Source organism: Ovis canadensis, chromosome 13, assembly GCF_042477335.2.
Source record: "Ovis canadensis isolate MfBH-ARS-UI-01 breed Bighorn chromosome 13, ARS-UI_OviCan_v2, whole genome shotgun sequence".
NCBI classification, from domain to species: domain Eukaryota; kingdom Metazoa; phylum Chordata; class Mammalia; order Artiodactyla; family Bovidae; genus Ovis; species Ovis canadensis.
Window position 1 is genome coordinate 27,457,074 of NC_091257.1, and position 21,845 is coordinate 27,478,918.

At 45.6% G+C, this 21,845-nt stretch overlaps 1 protein-coding gene across 1 annotated transcript in view; it reads right to left on the minus strand.

Moving 5' to 3' along the window:
* ITIH5 (inter-alpha-trypsin inhibitor heavy chain 5) overlaps positions 1–20,995 on the minus strand; it is an 85,077-nt gene extending 64,082 nt beyond the window's left edge. The window contains exons 1-2 of the mRNA XM_069546397.1: positions 20,750–20,995; positions 8,707–8,751 (exon numbers count right to left, since the gene is read on the minus strand). Of these exons, the coding sequence (XP_069402498.1) occupies positions 8,707–8,751; positions 20,750–20,839 (135 nt within the window). The 5' untranslated portion in view covers positions 20,840–20,995. The remainder of the gene's footprint in view (positions 1–8,706; positions 8,752–20,749) is intronic.
* Between the last annotated feature and the right edge of the window lie 850 nt (positions 20,996–21,845).

The following is a 21,845-nucleotide window of genomic DNA, read 5'->3' on the forward strand; positions in this document are numbered from 1 at the left end:
ATGTCACTCTGATTTGGTCTCATTTATGAGATAATGATCAGTTAGAATTTCACTGCGACTAAAATGTGACAATGCACAGTTCATGGCTCATGGCCCCAAGAGACGGGCTGAGAAAAGTTTCAAGAAACTATTTCAGTGTTACTGCGCCTGCCTGGTTACTGGTTTCCCACAGGAGGCTGTGTTATTGACACGAACACCCCTTGTCTGGCCGTGATGGCACTGTCTGCTGAAAATCTATTAACATCAATTATGCACTCCTGTATCCCCATCCCCGAAAGCTTTCCCTCCCTTCCCGTGCCCCTCTTGGACTGCAAACACGTGGAAAAGAGGGCTCGTGACTTATTTTTTTTTTCTCATGCACAGCTCTCAGCATGGAGTCAAAATCAAAACCAATTGTAAAACTGAGTTTTCTGAATCTCGACCAATTAAAGAAAAATATATATCCTCCCCAACAGGAAATGGTAATAAGTAGTATTTAGTTAAGTGCAACTCTACATTCTAGGATGGGTTGGGAAGAAACATTAACATACAATCTGTTCTCTCAAGGTGCGGCGGGAAGAAAGTGCAAAAAAAGAGGGAGAAAACACAGGCAGATACAAGGAGGCACATGTATTTATTTACCGGTTAGAAGACTTTCCACAGTCCAGAAGGAAGAGAGAAACAGCGAAGACCGTAGGAGTAAGAAAAAGCTTTTTAAAGAGATAGAATTTGTATGGAGTGAAAGAGAACAAAACAAAATTCTAGAAACATAAGAGACATGGAAACAAGACTGAACCAGAGCCCATTCCTGGCATGAGAACAGAGCAGTTTAGTTAGAGCAGGGCGCGTGGGGCGAAGAGTATTGGCCGGGTACATAGAATCCTGAGGAGATGAACCACCCCAAGGACAAGCTCAGAACCTGGAATGGCAGAGGTTGACAAAAATGTGTCGTAGAAGAACGGATATAAAACGGTGGCCTCAACCTCTGCCAGAGCACAGTGCTGAAAAATCCAACATGCTTTCCATATTTGTATTCGACTCAGTATTTTGTTTAGGGACGTGGGGAGAAACCAAGCCTTCCTGCGACATAATTATTTCTTCATTATTTTTCCCTACAAAAGCTAAACAGATGGAAAAGTGTTTTGAGGCCGGGAGGGTCTTAATTAGTCAGCGATCAGAGGTTTCCGTGTGACTCATGTGAGCCGTTCAAGATCAAGCCACACAGAAGACATCCCGAATCACCCACGATGCCAACTGGAAAGGTGACTGGGAGTGTCTGCCACGGGCAGTGCCAGAAGCCAGGCCACTTCCCAGAGGATTATCCTCCTGCTGTTTTATTCTGCTAACAATTGTTCCTCAGCCACTAGAACAAATCATCTCAGAGGTGGAAGAGAACCTCAGAAACCACCTCACCCGCTCCCCCACTTGATGGAGCTTGGCAGTTGGCTGGCTCCAAGTCCAGAGAGGAAACTGAGGTTGCTCAGCTGTTTTTGACTCTTTTCGACCCCATGGACTATAGCCCATCAGGCTTCTCTGTTCATGGAATTCTGCAGGCAAGAATACTGGAGTGGGTTGCCATCTCCTTCTCCAGGGGATCTTCCCAGCCCAGGAATTGAATCTGGGTCTCCAGCACTGCAGGCAGACGCTTTACCATCTGAGCCACCGGGGAAGCCCCAAGTCCAGAGACCTTAACTATTAATAAACCTCAGTGCTGCTTCTTCTTTTTTTAATGCTTCTTATCTAGAAAAAGTTCATGCTGCTATTACATGAAGCAGAAGCCCTCCAGACACGGCACCTCCCTGAGGACTGTATTTACCACCTTGGGGAAATAATTGCCCCTCTGTAGACAGAGGGTGTCATCAGCTCTGAGTTGCCTATTTACAGTAATACATTCTATGGGGTGATATTTCATTTTGTTTAGAGAGGAAACACAGCAGGCAATTATCACCTATATTCAGAAAAAGAAAATCCTATTATCTCTTAAGATAAACCATGATGGAACTCTCCTGGTGGTCTGGTGGTTAAGACTCTGAGCTTCCAGTGCAGGGGATGTGGGTTCAGTCCCTGATCGGAGGACTAAGATCCTGCATGCCCACGTGAGTCGTTTAAAAACATAGAGGACTCACTCACTTTTTTGTGGCCAAAAAATAAAATAAAAATTTAAAGATGAGCCAAGATGTTGGGAGTAGGGAGATACATACATTACTAGCTCTCAGTGAAGTAACAGTGCCAGCCCCATGCTACCTGCTGAATTGACTGTATTTTCTTCTTTTCTATATCCCTTTTCCTTAGCACCAAGAAAAATAGTCATGTTTTAATACTTAGAAATACTACAGAAAAATTAAATTACTGAAAACTGGGATTGTAGTCAGCATACAAATATTAATCTATAGGTCATTTTTATAGATTATAAAGTGCTTGTTACTACATTTTATTAGCTGACAGAGTATACTGACAAAGTTGCTGTTGTTTAGTCACTAAGTTGTGTCTGACTCTTTGCGACCCCATTGACTATAGCCCACTAGGCTCCTCTGTCCATGGGATTCTCCAGGCAAGAATACTGGAGTGGGCTGCCATCTCCTTCTCCAGGGGATCTTGCTGGCCCAGGGATCAAACTCACATCGCCTGTACTGCAGGCAGATTCTTACCACTTAGCCATCAGGGAAGCCCTATATTGACATTACCTTCTAAAGAAAAAAAGTGAATGTTTAGGCTGAGTGTAATTTTAAAGATTAATAAGACAGGGACTTCCCCGGTGGTCCAGTGGTTAAGAATCCACCTTCCAACGCAGGGGATGTGGGTTCAGTCCCTGGTCAGGGAACCAAGATCCCACATGCCAAGGGGCAACTGAACCTGGTGCACTGCAATGAAAAATCCCAGGTGCCAATGCAGCCAAATAAATAAATGTTTTTTAAAAAATAACGTGATACAGTAGAAGAGGTAGGTTTCTGCTGAGTATGTTATTGAGTTATGCCGGTGGCAGTAGGGGTGGGGTGGGTCCTTTGTATGTCCTTTCCATTTGTCTTCTGGGGTAGGAGTAGGGATTGTGTGCCTAATTCACAGGACATGAATTTTACGTTGTCATAGTATTTTCTATATTCTTGATGCTCCGGCATCTGGGGATTTGACCTTGGAGAGGCTGCTCTGCCCCTTCCAGGGTCAGCTGATTCCTGGAGAGAGCAAACGTTGTCCTGTGAGCACAGCTTCAAGATAGAACCAGTCAGTAACAGCACCACCCCCATCCCAGCCGCCTACTTTGCCAAGGCCTTGCACACCAGCCAATATTCCCCCTGCCCCAAATCACTCCATGGTCAGACACTGTAGCCCAGAGCCTGCCAAGACTATTTCAGCTATCCAGTCCTACAGCCCATGGGGTCACAAAGAGTTGGACACAACTGAGTGACTAAACCACCACCCCGTCCTATGGTTACTCAGCACACCTAACCTGACTCATCAATTCCTTCCTGCAAAAACTCCCATAAAGGCTCCTGGCCATGCTCTCCCCTCTGACCCTGCTGCCCCTCTGACCTGGTGCTTCTGCACGTGGCCCTGCATGCCACTCGTCCCTGGGGACCTGTGCGTGTGAACCTCCTCCTTCGTGATGGTCATTTCTGTGTCTTCGTGCCTCACCACATCCGCTCAAAACAAGTCTTGGCTGCAAATCTTAGAATCTCGGCTACAAAGGGGATGCCAAGACGAGGCTCCGCCATCGGGAGGTTAAAGTATGACAGCAAATTATTCTAGGAAAACCGGGCCAGTAGTTGTCAAGCACCAGGGAGACTCCGACAAAAAAAATACTCCTGCTTTTCAAAAGGTAAACACTGTTGGTATCTGTGATAGCAGAGCGCTTCCTTAAAAGGGTATCTAATTAATTCAGAATAAAATCAAAGCATGTCCCGGGTGGTCCATGAGCTGGGAGTGATAGGAAGATCTCAGCTGTTGCCACCACATCCTCTTCATTAATCAGAGTAGAGAACGTTCAGATTAGTGTGGTACAGCTAGAACGTGAAATACAAGGAAACTTTGGGTAAACTAAGGCTACAGAGGCAGGCAGGAGCCAGATCACGGAGCGGGTGGGGGGTGGGCTTAGACATCCTCAGAGTTAATCTGACAGGTGATACAAAGTCACTGAGTTTTTCTTTCCTTTTAGTTGGACACTAAGTTGTGTCCAACTGTTTTGCAAGCCTATGGCCTGTAGCCCGCCAGGCTCCTCCGTCCATGGAATTTTCCAGGCAGGAATACTGGAGTGGGTTGTCATTTCCTCTTCTAGGGGATGTTCCTGCTCCAGGGGATCAAACCCAAGTCTCCTGCATTGGCAGGCAGCTTCTTTACCACTGAGCCAAACCAGGGAAGCCACAAGGCCTCTGAAGACATTTGTAAAAGAGAATGATGCGCCAGACCCATGCTGGAAAGATCATTCTGGTACTGTCTGGATGGGTAAATGAAGTCAACATTAACAAATTTATATGATACTTATTAAAGAGAGGCTTTCAACATTCCTAGATTTCTAGAAAAAAAATCTGAGATTATATGAAACAGTCAAAGGGTCAAGAAAATCTTTGTAACTATGAATGAAAATAAGAAAAGATAAATTTATTACTCAGGAACTGAAAGCCTTTATAATGACAAATATTTCATAAACAAAGTTAATAGACAAATGACAGATTTAGGGAAGAACTCTTCCAATTCAGAATACAGAGTATCCAAAACACACAGAGATTTCCCACATACTGATAAGTGCATGCGTGCATGCTAAGTCATTTCAGTCATGTCCGACTCTTTGCGACTCTATGGACTGTAGCCTGCTAGGATCCTTCCTCTGTCCACAGGATTTCTCAGGCAAGAATATTGGAATGGGTTGCCATGTCCTCCTTCAGGGAATCTTCCCGACCCAGGATCGAATCTATTTCTCTTTGTCTCCTGCATTGGCAGATGGGTTCTTTACCACTAACACCACTTGGAAAGCCCACATTGACAATCAGGAGATAAAAATCACAAAAGAGGGCTTCTCTGGTGGGTTAGCCATAAAGAATCCACCTACTAATGCAGGAGACGTGGGTTCTATTCCTGGGTGAGAAGATCCCCTGGAGAAGGAAATGGCAACCCATTCCAGTATTCTTATCTAGGAAATCCCATGGACAGAGGAGCCTGGTGGGCTACAGTGCATGCGGTCGCAGAGAATTGGACATGACTAAGCAACAAGAAAAATCTGAAAAGAAATCACAATTGAAAAATGGCTGCAGGACCTGAAAAACAATTCATGGAGGAACGCCTCTGCATGGAGAAAAGTCCAAACTCAGAAGTCAGGGGAATACACACTGAAGGACTGATATCACTGTATATTTCAGAGACTGACAAAGCAAAGAGACTTATTTCACTGTTGCTGGCGGAAATGTGCATCGTCATCATTGCAGATAGAACGGAATTAAGACAGAAAGGACTAGGAGTATTCAAAAACTAGTCTGACTACATCTATCACATTTTTTAAAAATGTATGTGCACTTTGATCCAGCAACCCTCCTACTGAAAGTAAAAGCATCCACTTACTAGAAAAAGCAAAAAGGTTTTTGCAGCAGCGTTTACAGAGGCCAAAAAATTGAAACCATACTGAAGGCTCAATAGTAGAATGCTTGATAAACTATGGTGTGCCAACGACATGGTGTATTTATAATCACCTAGAAGAAGGGACAGATTTAGGCCAGCTGAGGCACTGTTGAGAGAAAATAATAAGAAAGAAATACATTCAGGTGAGAAGGCAGTTGGGTGTATTAGTGATGAGCACAAACTCAGAAGCCAGGCTGTTGGGACTCAAAACCCTTATTCTATCACCTCTTATGGAAATCCTGGATAAGTGACCGTTTTCTTGTCTGTAAAATGTGTCTGTATTTGGCTGAGCTAGAACACAAGAGATACTTAGGACAACACCTGGCCTGTGGTCAGCATGCAGGGAACAGCAGCTGTATTTACATAGTCCCACTGTCTGACAGCAAATATGAAAAATCTCAAAATCTCAAAATGTATACAAGGGTCCCCACCTTCCTCTGCTGTTTTTTTTTCCCCCTCAGTGGTACTTATCTTCTCCATTCCTAACACATTTAACCATTTATTTATAGACTTTGCCTATCTCTGCCCCTCTTTAGAATTCAAGCCTATGAAAGACAGTGTCTTTGCCTGTTTGTTCATTGCTGGATTCCCAATGTCTTGAACAGTGCTGGGCAGACAGTGAGGACTCAACAAAATCCTTGAACGAACGAATATGTGCGTCTATGTCTTGCTGGGAGCAAGGGCTCCTCCCTTTTTTATGAATTTTTACTGAAGAATTGATGCTTTGAACTGTGGTATTAGAGAAGACTCTTTAGAGTCCCTTGGACTGCAAGGAGATCCAACCAGTCAATTCTAAAGGAAATGAGTCCTGAATATTCATTGGAAGAACTGATGCTGAAGCTCCAATATTTTGGCCACCTGATGTGAAGAACTGACTCATTGGAAAAGACCCTGATGCTGGGAAAGATTGAAGGCAGGAGGAGAAGGGGACGACAGAGGATAAGATGGTTGGATGGCATCATCGACTTGATGAACATGAGTTTGAGCAAGTTCCAGGAGTTGGTGATGGACAGGGAAGCCTGGGGTGCTGCAGTCCATGGGGTCGCAGAGTCAGACATGACTGAGCGACTGAATGGAACTGAAGTATGCTTGGTTCACAATGATGTGCTAGTTTCTGCTGTTATACACATACATACTCCTTTTCAGATTCTATTCCCATACAGGTCATTACAGAGTACTGAGTAGAGTTCCCTGCGCTATACCACAGCAGTCTCCAACCTTTTAGGCACCAGGAACCTGTTTCATGGCAGACAGTTCTTCCATGGACCAGGAGGCTGAGGGATGGTTTCAGGATGACTCAAGTGCGTTATATTTATTGTGCAGTTTATTTCTATTATTATTATATCGGCTCCACCTCAGATCATCAGACATTAGATCCTAGAGGTTGGCGACCCCCTCAGTATTCAGTACCCCTCTTGTGGTCAAACCAACCAGGTATCAGGTGTGTAGGCGTTGTGGCACGCACCCCCCCCCCCCGCCCCCGCCATTTATGTTCACATATTGAAGGAGTCTTTGGGCCTAGAAAAGAAAACAACAGTCTCAAAGGCCTTTGAATCATCTAACTTTGGAGAAAACAAAACCGAACTTTAGGTCCTGCCCTGATGCTCCAGGCCAGTTGCATCTATCTGGGACTTATCACCCCCTGTCCAGAAACCTCCCACCCCCTGCACCTGCTCAGAAGACTTATCACCCCTGCCCGACTACAAATGCCATCTCAACTAAGTGAAAGTGAAAGCGAAGTCGCTCAGTCATGTCCAACTCTTTGCGACCCCATGGACTGTAGCCTACCAGTCTCCTCTGTCCATGGGATTCTCCAGGCAAGAGTACTGGAGTGAGTTGCTATTTCCTTCTCCAGGAGATCTTCCCAACCCAGGGATCGAACCCAGGTCTCCCACATTGCGGGCAGATGCTTTACCATCTGAGCACCAATACCCAAAACATCCCACCTGATTAACGTTTCCATTATTGCTTCCACAAACCTCCTTATAAATATGGAGACTCCCTGATCCCTCTTGGCACTCAGCCTGGTCGTTAGGATGACTGTCGCCCCTCCTTGCCTGAATAAAGGTAACCTACTTCCGTTGAGGTCGTCTCTCCTTCTTTTCTGCCTCGGCCCGAACTATACCTTAAGCATATGTCTGTCTATGATTATGTGAATATGCAGAAAAACAGAAAAAGACTGAGGGTAATACATTTGGGGCGACAGGATTGGGAGGATGGGAGTGGACGGGGAGGAGGAAGCCATGCAGAAAATGAGGAGAATACAAAGTCCAGGTCCAAAAAAAGGTGGGAATGATTGTGACCTTGGTCATGAGCAATTCAGCAGGAATTCAGATACCAGCCAGGAGCAGGGGGTAAACGGCTTGGGCTTATGGCTTATCCCTGAGGGTGTGCAGAGGATTCCGTAGCCTCAGAGCCTGAAGGCGTGTCCCCACACTTGGATACATCACTGTACACATCGTGGGAAGGAAGGACTGAGGTCATTTCAAATAAACAGAATCCTGAACGTCTTCCCAAGTTCCATCTGGGAGCTTGCAGCATACACCGAGAGCCTGGCCCAACTTCTATCACACGAAGCTTCAATCTACAAGTGGGAATCCTCTGCTTGCTTTCACTGTTTGCTTCCTAACACCATCTTTATTTCTTGTGTAAGAACATTATTAAAAAAAGGAAAGGTTCACTTAGGTGTTAGCTTTTTTCTAAGAAGGTCTTTGAAAATTTCACACTTCGTCCTTATACTTTTACTGGAATAATCAGGTCTCTTTTCCGAAAAACGTCTACTTAAAGAAAAAGTTTATCAAAGAAAGGTTTATAAAACCTATGCTGGGGACTTCGTGGTGGTCGACTGGATAAGACTCCATGCTTGCAATGCAAGGGGTGAGGGTTTGATCCCTGGTTGTAGAACTAAGATCCCCCATGTTGTGAAGCCAAAAAAAAAATAGAGAACATGACAATATCATCATAATAAACATTTTTTAAAAAGCTATGCTGTTTCACGTTCAATTTCTTCTACATGCAACTGTAAGGTTTGGAGTAGCTGCGAGCATAGCTGTTACTTGGTTCCAAATACACAGACTCATGAAGGGTACAGACTTTTAAGAGAATTTATGTGAATATACCTACCAGCCTTTGCAACAGCCTGACTTGCCTTGGGATCCTGAGTCCAACCTAGAAGGAAGAAAGAGACATGAAATACGATTGTGAGGTCATTCTCATGTGAGTTAGTTACACGAAGAGGGTTAAGGCCCATGAAGACACACGAAGGGTTATCCACCACCTGAAAAGCAGTTTTGACTTTGAATCAGGAAGCACCCAGAACAAGATTAGAATTCATGCTTCTCAGACCTGGCTGGCTGCTTAACCCACAATATCACACCACCTCCTCATCTGAGGGGTCTTACATCTATTAAGGGAGCAGATGAAATGACCAGAATTCAGGGACTTCCCTGGCCATCCAGCGGGCAAGACTTCACCTTCCAATGCAGGGAGCTGGGGTTCAATCCCGGGTCGGGGAGCTGGGTTCCACATGCCTTGCAGCCAAAAAAGCAAAACATAAATCAGAAACAATACTGTAACAAATTCAACAAAGGCCTGAAAAATGGTCCACATCAAAAGAAAAATCTATTTAAAAAAAAAAGTACTTGTATTTGGTTTCCATTTATTTTTGGCTTGAAAATCAACTCTTCGCTGTTGTGTCTGTTACAATGAGTAAACATGTCCACTTGCCTCTGATGGGTTCATTCATTCCGGTCAAAACCCCAGGAAGTTCTGAAGGCAAAACTGAACTTGCCTTGAACTTTCTTACTGTGTTTTTTCTGGATGATTTGCTATACTTTCCCACCGGCAGAGGAGGGGCACGGGGAAGTGATAGCATCCTTAGTTTTTAAAATCATCTAATAATTAACCAGCCCCTCCGGACTCATGCAGAAATCCTAGCTGGTTGCCAACCGTTTCTCAAGATAAATCACTGTTTAAAGAACAGAAGTGTGGACTCCACTGCTGTGAGTAATAAGTTGGCCTTCCTGGAGGGCAGTATGACAATGTCGATCAAAACCTTGGAAAATATGCTTAGACTTTGCATAAACCTTTTTTAACAGCTTTGTAAGATATAACTTACAAACAATAAAATTCGCTCTTTTAACGTGCACAATTCAATTTTTTATAATATATTCACAGAGCTGGGCAAACCATCGCCACAATCAATTCAGAACATTTTTATCCCCAAAGAAACCTTGCTTTACCTGTCACTTCCAAACTCCAGCTTTTCCCTGGCCCTCAGTTCAGTTCAGTTCAGTTCAGTCGCTCAGTCGTATCCGACTCTTCAATCGCAGCACGCCAGGCCTCCCTGTCCATCACCATCTCTCTTTAAGTTTACTCAAACTTACGTCCATCGAGTCAGTGATGCCATCCAGCCATCTCATCCTCAGTCGTCCCCTTCTCCTCCTGCCCCCAATCCCTCCCAGCATCAGAGTCTTTTCCAATGAGTCAACTCTTCAAATGAGGTGGCCAAAGTACTGAAGTTTCAGCTTCAGCATCATTCCTTCCAAAGAAATCTCAGGGCTGATCTCCTTCAGAATGGACTGGTTGGATCTCCTTGCAGTCCACAGGACTCTCAAGAGTCTTCTCCAACACCACAGTTCAAAAGCATCAATTCTTCGGCGCTCAGCCTTCTTCACAGCCCAACTCTCACATCCATACATGACCACAGGAAAAACCATAGCCTTGACTAGACAGATGTTTGTAGGCAATGTAATGTCTCTACTTTTCAATATGCTATCTAGGTTGGTCATAACTTTTCTTCCAAGGAGTAAGCGTCTTTTAATTTCATGGCTGCAGTCACCATCTGCAGTGATTTTGGAGCCCAAAAAAATAAAGTCTGATACTGTTTCCACTGTTTCCCCATCTATTTCCCACGAAGTAATGGGACCAGATGCCATGATCTTTGTTTTCTGAATGTTGAGCTTTAAGCCAACCTTTTCACTCTCCTCTTTCACTTTCATCAAGAGGCTTTTTAGTTCCTCTTCACTTTCTGCCATAAGGGTGGTGTCATCTGCATATCTGAGGTTATTGATATTTCTCCCGGCAATCTTGATTCCAGCTTGTGTTTCTTCCAGTCCGGCGTTTCTCATGATGTACTCTGCATATAAGTTAAATAAGGCCCTAGGAACCCTTTAATCTACTTTGTCTCTATGGATTTACTCATCCTGGGGATTTCAAATAAATAGAATCATACTATTGTACTAGTGTGGTCATTTTTTACCGGCCCTTTCCACTTAGCATAATCTTGTGTATTTATTAGTACTTCATTCTTTTTTATGTCTGAATAGTAGTCTATTGTGTGGATACATCACATTGTGTTTATCCACTTCCCAGTTGTTGGACTCTAACGTTACTTCCACCTTTTGGCTATTATTTATACTGTGGAACTTGCATGGATATTCACATAGATGTCTCTGTGTTTATTACCTTTATAAGTGGAATTCCTGGGTCATATGGTAAATTTAACTTTTGAGAAATAGATACACCAGTTTTCAAAGTAGCTGTAACATTTTACATTCCCACCAGTATGCATGTCTTTTAATTTAGAAATCATACTTTCAGAAATGTATCAATTTGGGGGGGGGGGAATGTCAATACAAAAAAAAAATGAAAGCAGGAAAAGACTTCTTTGCAACTTTTGAAACAATTTTTGATTGCTGGAAATAGCTTAACATATTATTTAAATGTGGTTTGGTTAAATATTTTATGATATAGTGATTCATCAGAATACGGCTATTAAAAATAATGGTATGGGCCTATATTTACTTACGACAAATGTTAGTTTTACTGGACTTCTGAGCTGTTCACTAAATATTTCTCTAGCTGCCTGCTGGAAGGATTGCATTTCCTGGCCCTTGGTGGAAAGACAGCCACATGACTGGTTCTGGCCAATAACTTACAAATGTAAGCGGCCTTGTCACTTCTCCACCAAGGACTCGATGGAAGGTATGAGATTCTCCAGAACTGCCTTTTCTCACCTGCACGGTAAGTAGTAACATTTGAGAGGTTGCTGCTCCATCAAGCCTAAGGTCTCACTTGCTCCAATGACACCCCAAGATGGACGTCATACAAGCAAGAAAGAAACGTTCATCTAATTTATGGTTTCCAGGTAGTGGGGAGAAGGATGCAAGGAAGGGATGGTTAGGGCCTTTGGGATGGACATATACACACTGCTGTATTTAAAATGGAGAACCAGCAAGGACCTACTGTATAGCACAGGGGACTCTGCTCAATGTCATGTGGCAGCCTGGATGGGAGGGGGTTCTTGGGGAGGATAGATACATGTATATGTATGGCTGAGTCCCTTTGCTGTCCACCTGAAACTATTACAACATTGTTCATTGGCTATGCTGCTGCTGCTGCTAAGTCGTTTCAGTTGTGTCCGACTCTGTGAGACCCCATAGACAGTAGCCCACCAGGCTCCCCCATCCCTGGGGTTCTCCAGGTGAGAACACTGGAGTGGGTTGCCATTTCCTTCTTCAATGCATGAAAGTGAAAAGTGAAAGGGAAGTCGCTCAGTCGTGTCTGACTCTTCGCGACCCCATGGACTGCAGCCTACCAGGCTCCTCCATCCATGGGATCTTCCAGGCAAGAGTACTGGAGTGGGGTGGCATTGCCTTCTCCGTAATCGGCTATATCCCAATATAAAACAAAAAGTTTTTTAAAAAAGAAATGTTTGTCATTTAAATTATTGCAGTTTGGGGGTTCTTACCCCAGTTTCAGCCTGGCCTGTCCTCACTGATACAGTCAGACACACTTTGAATGACTGAATCAGGTAACAAAATGCTATCTTTACTGATCTCATTTTTTAAGTATAAGTGTCTGTATGTGCAGAATGCACCCAAAATTTTAATGGCAATTCCCTCTGGATGTCTGAATTTTTTTTCTTTAAACTCTTCTGTAGTACCTTAGTTTTGTATCACTTGCAAACAGAAAAAACAATAAAGAGATTTCCATTCTGTAAACTAAAAAACTGGTTTAATCATGATCCTCCTCTGATCCCTTCTGAAAATAGATATGTGCTACTGTAAACTACAATTGTAAGCCATCGTAGAGTCTCCTATTCTACAGAACATGGAATAGGAAGAGTCAGTATAGGATTTCAGTTGACATGTGCTCTGACGCCAAATGAGAACCAGTCACCAGGAGGCTGCTGCTTTCTACTTCTAAAATGAGGTGGAATGATTTGAACGGTCCGAAGGAAACCAGAATCAGTGTCCTGGGCAAGGTGTCCGCCAGTTCTGCAGGTTCGTCTCAGGCCCCTCCCTTCCTAAAATTGTGGAATCGGCTGGGGGCCACTTAAAATAACTAATCATGGTCAGAAGGGAAGCCTGGCCCTGCTCAGGTATTATGTTCTCTGGTTGATCTAAACTATTCTCTTTGAAGTCTCCTCCTTTGAAGAATAGGTTTTCCAAGAAAATAAACAAGTGTTCAGGAGAACAAGAGAAGTTGGTTTTTCATTTTTGAGGTGGCTATCTGATATCTCAGGCGATCACCATGGCAACACTTGAGTCCAGATTTAGACACAGACCAAACCAGAATCAAAACTTCCTGGTACACAGAGATTCCTGGTGCCAGCTAGGATTAGAAGTGGAAATGACACTAATGTCATCTTCATTGTTTTTAGTTAGGAATTCCTGACCCCTTTTATTGTTTGAGAGCTTTCCTGTTCCCCTATAAGAACCTGGAAGTGGAGGTTAAGGACAGGTAACCGAATCCAGCTTAAAGGCAAGGAGTGTTCTGAATAATAAATAACCTCAGAGCATGGGCCCCAAATCACAGGTTTATGAGATGGCTCAGATAGGAATTTCTACTCCTTCCAAGCTGAGCTTACTTCTCCAGCGCCAGAACAGATGTGCAGACCACAGTATTTAATAAGAAGTATCAGTCACAATCTTTGCCATGAAGGACCGACCATACTACCTAACGTCAAAGAAAATACACTCAGTAAAACTTACCAGATGAGGTAATTCTTATAAGTTACAAAGAAAATGGGGGAAAAAGAAGAGTTCACTACACTCTCAAATGACCACGAGAGGCTCTACGATGGAGGGATGGCTTGAAGTCGGTGTGTAGGATGTTGGTTGGAGTGGAATAAAGGGGGAAGACAAATTTAAAGAGAATCAGGTTCAACATGAGAACCATGCGAGAAATCACTCATTATCTGCCTCTTCAACTCACATGGACCAAGCAGCATTTACCACCAGAACGAGCATGGGTGGCTGAAGACCAAGAATGTACCAATACATTGCTACACCAAGAATGTAGCAATAACCCCATCAGAGCTGGGGGACTGGAATCCCCATCTATCCCACCATCAGACGGTCCAACTGCAGGTGAAAAACAGCTTAATGTTCATCATCTGGATAAAAGAGATGGTATTTTCCCCCCAGGATCAATCACGGGGTTGGATCAGGACCAGGAGGGAAGAGAAAGCATTCCAGAAAGTCCACAGATGGGGAAGAGCGTGGGAAGGGAGGAGAGGAGTGAGGGGTATTCGAAATACACACCGTATACACATTCCCTTTAGGGATGGGTGCTTTCATGACCTGGGTTCACTGAACGAGAGACAGAAAGGCCGGATTCAAGCCCTCATTCCTTCCGAGCTCTGCCACCAGCTCTGTCGCCCTAGGTTCCATCACAGAGCCAGGAGTGGCTGCACTGAGGCCAGTCTCAGCCACACACCATCAAATGGCTGAAGACATGAGCTCCTTATCTACCCACTGGCCTGCATCTCCCAAGGACATTCTGAAGCCAAGACCAGGAACTCAGCTGCCTCAGAGACCTGGCCAGGACCTGACACCGACCCCAGGGTGACATGCTGGACAGCACGGGAGATGCCACCCATCACCTGGGCTGAGGACACTCAGTCTTCGAAGAGCCTCATTCTGGGAATTCTCTATCACTGACACAAAAGTCTTCTTTCGGAGAAATGGGGCTGCGCGTTGTTCAGCTACGTGCCACGCGCCATGTGGGCTACCCATAACCTCAGCAATGGGAGAAGAAACTTTATCTGGGGTTGGGTGGGGGGTTGGATGGGTTGAAATTTCAAACAATTTCCAGGCAGCCGGGAAAACAGTAACAAAACCCAAACCAACCAGCCTTAGGTGAATCACCCTGTTGCTTTCAATCTGTGAGAAACAAGGGACATGGACCTGGCTTGTGGGAAGATAATGAAGAGGTCGGGGACCCTCCCAGCAGGAAACAAAAAAAAGCTCAGGTCTCCATCCGATGGCTCCATCTTCCTAAACCGACCATCTGTTCCTTAGATACTGAAAGCTTGCAGGGGACTTCCCTGGTGGTCCAGGAGTTAAGACCTCCAATGCAGGAAGTGTGGGTTCAATCCCTGGTTGGGGAGCTGAGATCCCACGTGCCTCGTTGCCAAAAAACCAAAACATAAAACAGAAGCAATATGGTAATAAAGTCAATAAAAAATTAAAAAGAGAAAGCTTGCAGGACTCCCAGCTGGACCTCTGACAGCATGTGGGCAGGGCTCCTTTACCTTAGAGCATCCAGGACTTTGGGGGAGTGTGTGTTAGAAACACAAGGTCACACAGGACTCATCACTCAGCTCTTAGGACTCCCCCCTCTTCTCCTCAATCCCACCCCCAGAGAAACCAGACACGGCTAGTTCAGAAGTGAGCCAATCTCTGGAATCTCTCCCACAATATCCTTCTTCCCCATCCAGCCTTACAACTCCACTGAAACAATCACAGCCGTGCACATAAAGGAGATATGATTGAGTGGTCTGGGGCTCACAAGATCTTGCCTTGACTTTATTTTTCGAAGAATTTAAAAAAAAATTGTCTTGATTTTCTGTTTTCCCAAATGCAAAGTGGTAGATTACAAAAGTTAAAAGTGCAGAAATGCTCAGTTCAGGGACTTACAAACGATCACCACAATGAATGTGTTACTGGAAGCAGAGGCTCAACACTATCTGTGTGCCAGGAGATAAAAGTTAAAAGTCATCCTTAAACAGACCACATCAAGTTGTAAATATGAAAGTGGTGCCATCTTTGGAGGAGTCACTGAAAGCACAGCTTGGCAGTCAGGGCACTTGGGTTCTAATTCAGGCTCTGAAATATCCCCTTGGGCGCATCACTGCCCCTGGGGGGATTTCCAAGGTTCTTCTCCTTGGAGAGGAAGCTTGCTGAGGCTTTCCTTGCAGTGGTAGGGATTCAACCAGGCTGTTCATAAATAATAAAAATGTCTCATGAGACCTGAGTCTTACTACATGTAAGTGCTTTACCTGATAGAGTGGGGTGATTATTTTTTATTTAATAGTTTATTATTACTTAGAAGCTGATGAAAGGTAAGCATCAGGATCCCTCACTTGCACAGTCCCTTAACAATGATGATACTGGGTTTCCTTAGTGGCTCAGTAGTAAAGAATCCGCCTGCCAGTGCAGGAGACACGGGATCGATCCCTGGTCCAGGAAAATCCCACATGCCACAGGGCAACTAAGCCGGTTCGCCACTGCTACTGAGCCTGTTCTTTGGGGCCCATGCTCTGCAAGAGAAGCCGCCACAGTGAGAAGCCCTTGCACCAAGCCAGGGAAAATTCTGAGCAGCAGTGAAGACCTGGAGGAGCCGAAAATAAATAAATAAATTACAAAAAAAAAAGTCTGAGAAAAAACAGTTATTCTAAAAGTATGTTGCTTGTCAGTCTGTCAAAATGTGTCGTTTGTTGTGATTTATCATTCTAAATAACTGTTCAAGGGCACTCCAAGCCAGTGTACTGTGACAACCCTGACGGATGGGATGGGGAGGGAGGTGGGAGGGGGTTAAGGATGGGGGACACATGTACACCCATGGCTGCTTCATGTCAGTGGATGGCAAAAACCACTGCAATACTGTAAGGTAATTAGCCTCCAATTAAAACAAATTAATTAATTTTAAAAAATAAATAACTGTTCATTTTAACACAGAATTTTGTCAAGAAGGCTTTGCCAATTATGTAAACTTGATTCCCCTCTCAAAAATTTAGATCCATCCCTGCCTATGAGGTAGGAACCATTAACAATGCTAGCTTCCAGATGATGAAAGAGACCCAGAGATGTTAAGTTACTTGCCCAAGTACACACAGCCGGTAGGCAGTGGGATCCAGATTTGAACCCAGGCAGCCTGGTTCCACTTGGAATGTTGTCATATACTTTATTACTTCTTATAATTTTTATATAGAGCTCCTAGAGAACTCTCCGTGAAACTCAATACCTGGTAGCTACTATTACTCTGTAAATTAAAAACTGGTTTTGCAATAATGGGGATGCAGTTCCATCCTTATTTAAAGAAAGCATATCAATTTGAAAGCAGACTGATTTTATATAAGACATTTGCTTTTTTAAAAAATGCAGTTACTTTTATTTTAAAAAATTATTTATTTACGGTTGCGCCGGGTCTTCATTGCTGCACAAGCTTCCTCCTCTAGTTTCAGCAAGTGGGGCGACTCTAGTTGCGGTACGCAGGCTTCTCATTGTGTCGGCTTCCCTTGTGGTAGAGCACGGGCTCTAGCGAGTGTGGGCTTCACTAGTTTCAGAACATGGGCTCAGTATTTGTAACTTTCGGGCTGTGGCGCACAGGCTCAGTAGCTGTGGCCCAAAGCACATGCGATCTTCCCGGATCAGGGGTGGAACCCTCATCTCCAGCATCGGCAGGTGGATCCTTTACCACTGAGTCACCAGGGAAGACCAAGACTTGCTTTTTAATATTAATTTCCTGAAAGATGCTTTCAAAGCTGTATCAGTCTCAATGTGGTCCATGCATTGCCCACATCAGGACCATCGGGGTCCCACCCAAACCTAGTGGATGGAAATTGATGGGAGTAAGGCTTAGGAATCTGAATTCTTAAAGAGCCCCTGAGTGTCCTTCTGCAAGATGAAGTTTGAAAACCACTGCAGATAGTGGGTTTATTACACTATGGGTAATACTGTTTATAGATGAGGTGTGGGGGAAGAAGCATCTTGAATCTAGCATATATTAGTAATATTTTCAGTTAAAGACAAGTAATAGGAATTACAATGCAGGCTAACAGGCAAATTCAGGTACATTAAAATTCACAAGTTCACTGACATCTAAAAATTGTTTGTGCTCAGTTGCTCAGTCATGTCTGACTCTGCAATCCCATGGACTGTAGCTCAACAGGCTCCTCTGTCCATGGGATTCTCCAGGCAAGAATACTGGAATGGGTTGCCATTCCTACCCCATTTCCTACTCCAGGGGACCTTCCCAATTCAGGGATTGAACCCGAGTCTCCTGCATCTCCTACTTTGGCAGGCAGATTCTTTACCATCAAGCCACCTGGAAAGCTCTGAAAGCTGTTCACCAAATACCACATGTGGAATTAAAATATGACAAATGAACCTGTCTATATGAAACACCAACAGAGTCAGGGACATAGAGAATAGACTGATGGTTGTCAAGGAGGAGAGGGGTGGGAGAGGGTTGGATTGGGAGTTTGGGGTTAGCAGATGCCAACTATTAGCTACAGAATGGATACACAACGGGTCTTACTGTATAGCACAGGGAACTATATTCAACACCCCGTGACAAACCATAATGGAAAAGAATACGGGACTTCCTTGCGAGTCCAGAGGTTAAGACTGTGTTGCCAATGCAGGGGGTGTGGGTTCGAACCCTGGTTGGGGAGCTAAGATCCTTGCGGTGTGGCCAAAAGATTAAAAAAAAAAAAAAAAGTAAAACACAAATAAGTCACAGTACAGTGACCCAATCAAATTATATAATAAAAAAGAAAGTACATATAAATAACTGAATCACTTTGCTATACAGCAGAAACTAATACAACTGTATTGTAATTCAACTAAAATTCAATAAAAACAAATTGTAAAAAATGGTACACATATAATTTTGAAGGCCATAATTATTGAGACCACAGCATTAACTGCATTGCCAGGCATTGTTCAAAGTATATTAATTAATCTTCAGAATCCTTTAATTAAGTAATCTAGTCACCCCCATCCTCGAGATGGGTAAATAGAGGCTCGTAGATGTGAATTAGGGCTTCCCAGGTGGCATCAGTGATAAAGAAACTGCCTGACAATGCAGGAGACACAGGTTCAATCCCTGGGTCGGAGGGCATGGCAACTCACTCCACTATGCAAACCTGAAGAATCCCATGGACTGAGAAGCCTGGTGGTCTACGGTGCATAGGGTCGCAGAGTCAGACATGACTGAAGCGACTTAGCACTCACACAGATGTGAACTAACTCTCCAATAAGTGCAGAGACAGGATTCGAACACAGAAGTCTGGTTCTAGAGGCTGTGCTCTCAATTCCACATCTTATACACACAAAATTTTATTTTAAGAGGGTAGGGATAAAAAGGTAAAATCACAAATTTTCACAAAACTTTATATTCAGAGTTTTTTCCTGATTTAGTCATTTTCCAGAAGAATAAACGGTGCCATGGGCTGACGACAGCAAGAACTCACTAACATGGGCCAAACCCGTGTTCTTACAAGCAGGGAAGTTCAGTGTTAAGCCTACTTGGACTTGCAGATGTCAGAGCTTTAATCCCTCCTCTTAGCTCATAAACAGAATCTTTGTTTCAGTGCTTCCCACATCTTCTCCCTCCGCCCTCTAAAAAGTTTTTGGATCTTTACCCTAAATTCCTTCCTTCAGCACTTCAGTGGCGCCAACATCAAGTGCTGACCATCCCCAGCACTTTTAGATGTATTACCTACCCAACCCTCACTACTCCGTTCTTTCCCACTTTGTACAAAATTGGAGATTGAAGCACTCAGGACTGTGCTCAGCATCACAGAGCTGAAAAGCGCCTGAATCTGGAATTGAGCCCCGGTAGCAGGCATCATACCCCTATCCTTAACCAAAACATCTGCCATTTCATATACCACAGTATATGAGGCCCCTTACACAAACTAGCAGCTGGATCCTTACAAGTATGCTCAAGAGTAGGTGTGTGCCCTGCTGTGAGGGATAGGAAAGGGAGGCACAGAGAGGCATAGGGGAGCTCGTCCAGGCCACACAGTAGTAAAGAGCAAAGGGGAGACCAGCCTCGCTCTCTGGATGCCAAGCTTGCACATTCCTCCTCCACCACACAGCCTCCTGGAATTTTTATGGGTTATTCCTCATGGCAGTCCTACAAGAGAAGAATCGTTCCATTTGGTAGATAAGCACATCCTTAAGGCAGAGTTGACGTGAAAGTAACTATGGGATGTTTAGGCAGATTCTGTTTTCCAGATCTGCCTTCAAACCAAGGCTCTGGGAAAGGGGTCAGAAGGTATACCTGCTTATCTCTTCCTCTCATCCTGCAAAAGCATGTTTTCGGCTAAACAATTTAAATACATGTGTGCAAAGAGCACCAGGAGATGCAGAAATGCACCGCCTTCGTTAATCAGGACAGAGCCCTTTCTCCCTATAAGGTCTATGCATTGATATCTGTGGGAACCTGTTTGATATTCTTTCAAGAGCCTTCCTATCCATAAGACATTGTATTGAGAGTTCATATTTGCAGGTTTCATTCACTTGTGAGGTTAAGCCATTTAAAAAATCCTGACAGATACACAGAGTATTAACCAGGGGAACTGAGACCTTTGGTTCTTCCTCCTCCGCCCATCATTTGGCCACCTTTAAGCTGCTAAAGCAATAAGAGATGAAAACTCTGTTCTCCCGGTTTTCAGATGAGAAAAGCGGAGGCTTCCACGAGTTTAGAACATTTCCTAGACGTGCTCTCTCTAGAACAACTGGAAGCCAACAGCAACCTGCCAAGACTACCCCACAGGCGCATCTGAAAGAACCTTGCAGTTAGCTTAGGGTTCTGGCTCAGAAATGAACAAAACCAGCAGAAACCCGCGCAGGTAACAGGAGCCGAAGAGGTTTGGTTCCGCAGGACTTTGAAGTGCAGACACAATTCTGCAAGAAACTTTGTCAGCCAGACTCTCTCCTCGACGGAACAGCAGATGGGGAAGCTCCCAAGCAGAACACTGGGGACGGAGAAGTGAAGGGGGGACGATGTGCCAGGACATGGGGGTGATCCCACCCGCCCTCGCGTCCAGTAGCCTGTCCCGCAGCCACGCGCCCGAAGGCGGCGGTGGTAAGAGACTGCAGCCGGCGCCCGGGGCCCGCCCGGGGCCCCCTAGAACTCCACTTACTTGATCCGATGTGTCTCCCCAGCTCCTCGCCTCTTCCAGCAACCCGGCGCAGAGCGGCAGCGCAAAGTACAGCCCGAGCAGCGGGAGCATGGTGAGGCCGGGCGGCTGCACCAAGACGCTGCGGGACGCGCGGATACAGCGCAGGACTCAGGGCAGCGTTCCGGACTGCAGACTCGCGCGGCCCTGCCTCGCGCTCCGCCCCGCCCCCTGAGCCCTCCGGCCCCGCCCCTCAGCCCCTCCGGTCCCGCCCCCAAGCCTACTCGGGTCCCGCCCCCCGCTCCTTCCGGCCCCGCCCCCGCGCCGCGCCCCGCCCCCTGAACCCTCCGGCCGCCCCTTAGCCTCTTCTGCCCCATCCCCACGCCTACTCGGTCCCGCCCCCCGCTCCTTCCGGCCCCGCCCCGCGCCCCTCCGGCCCCGCCCCCGCGCCCCTCCGGCCCCTGCGCCCCTCCGGCCCTGCCCGCGGCGCCCCGCCGCGGCTCCTCACCCCTCGCGGGTTCAGACTCCTCACTCCCGCGAGGCCCGCCCCCGGTCCGCTGCATCCACAACGGGTACCCCCAGCCCAGAGCGCACGGTTCGCGCCCCATCGCTCGCCGCCTTCCCGCCAGTACCTTCAGCAACCCCCCTCCTGCCCCGCCCCTCCCTCGCCTTCTCCAACCTGCGCCGGGGGCACCTGCTACCACCTGCATGCCCCTCTCCCGCTCCTTCGTGAACTCGCGCCATTCCTGTCTCAGGAGGACACTGTAAGGGCCAACCTGACCCTCCATATACAGTCCGCCCCTTCACCTGCTATACAGCCCTCGCTCCCGCGCTGCATGTATACCGCCAGCCCACTTCCAATACGTACCACCTCCCACCCGGTATATACCACCACCATTCCCACACCTGCCGCCTGAAGGCATCAGGAGACCTTCTTCTGGGGAAATAGTGCGTTCCCCGTGACATCCAGCACTGATGCCTACAAGCCCAGTTGAGGGAATGCTAAGTGGTCTAACGCGGAAAGTACCAGCAACGTGGTCCGCTTTTATATGGCTCTGGCATAAGGGAACGGAAAGGAGGAAGCTAGAGTTGGCACCACGCCGTAGTACTTCCGATTTTT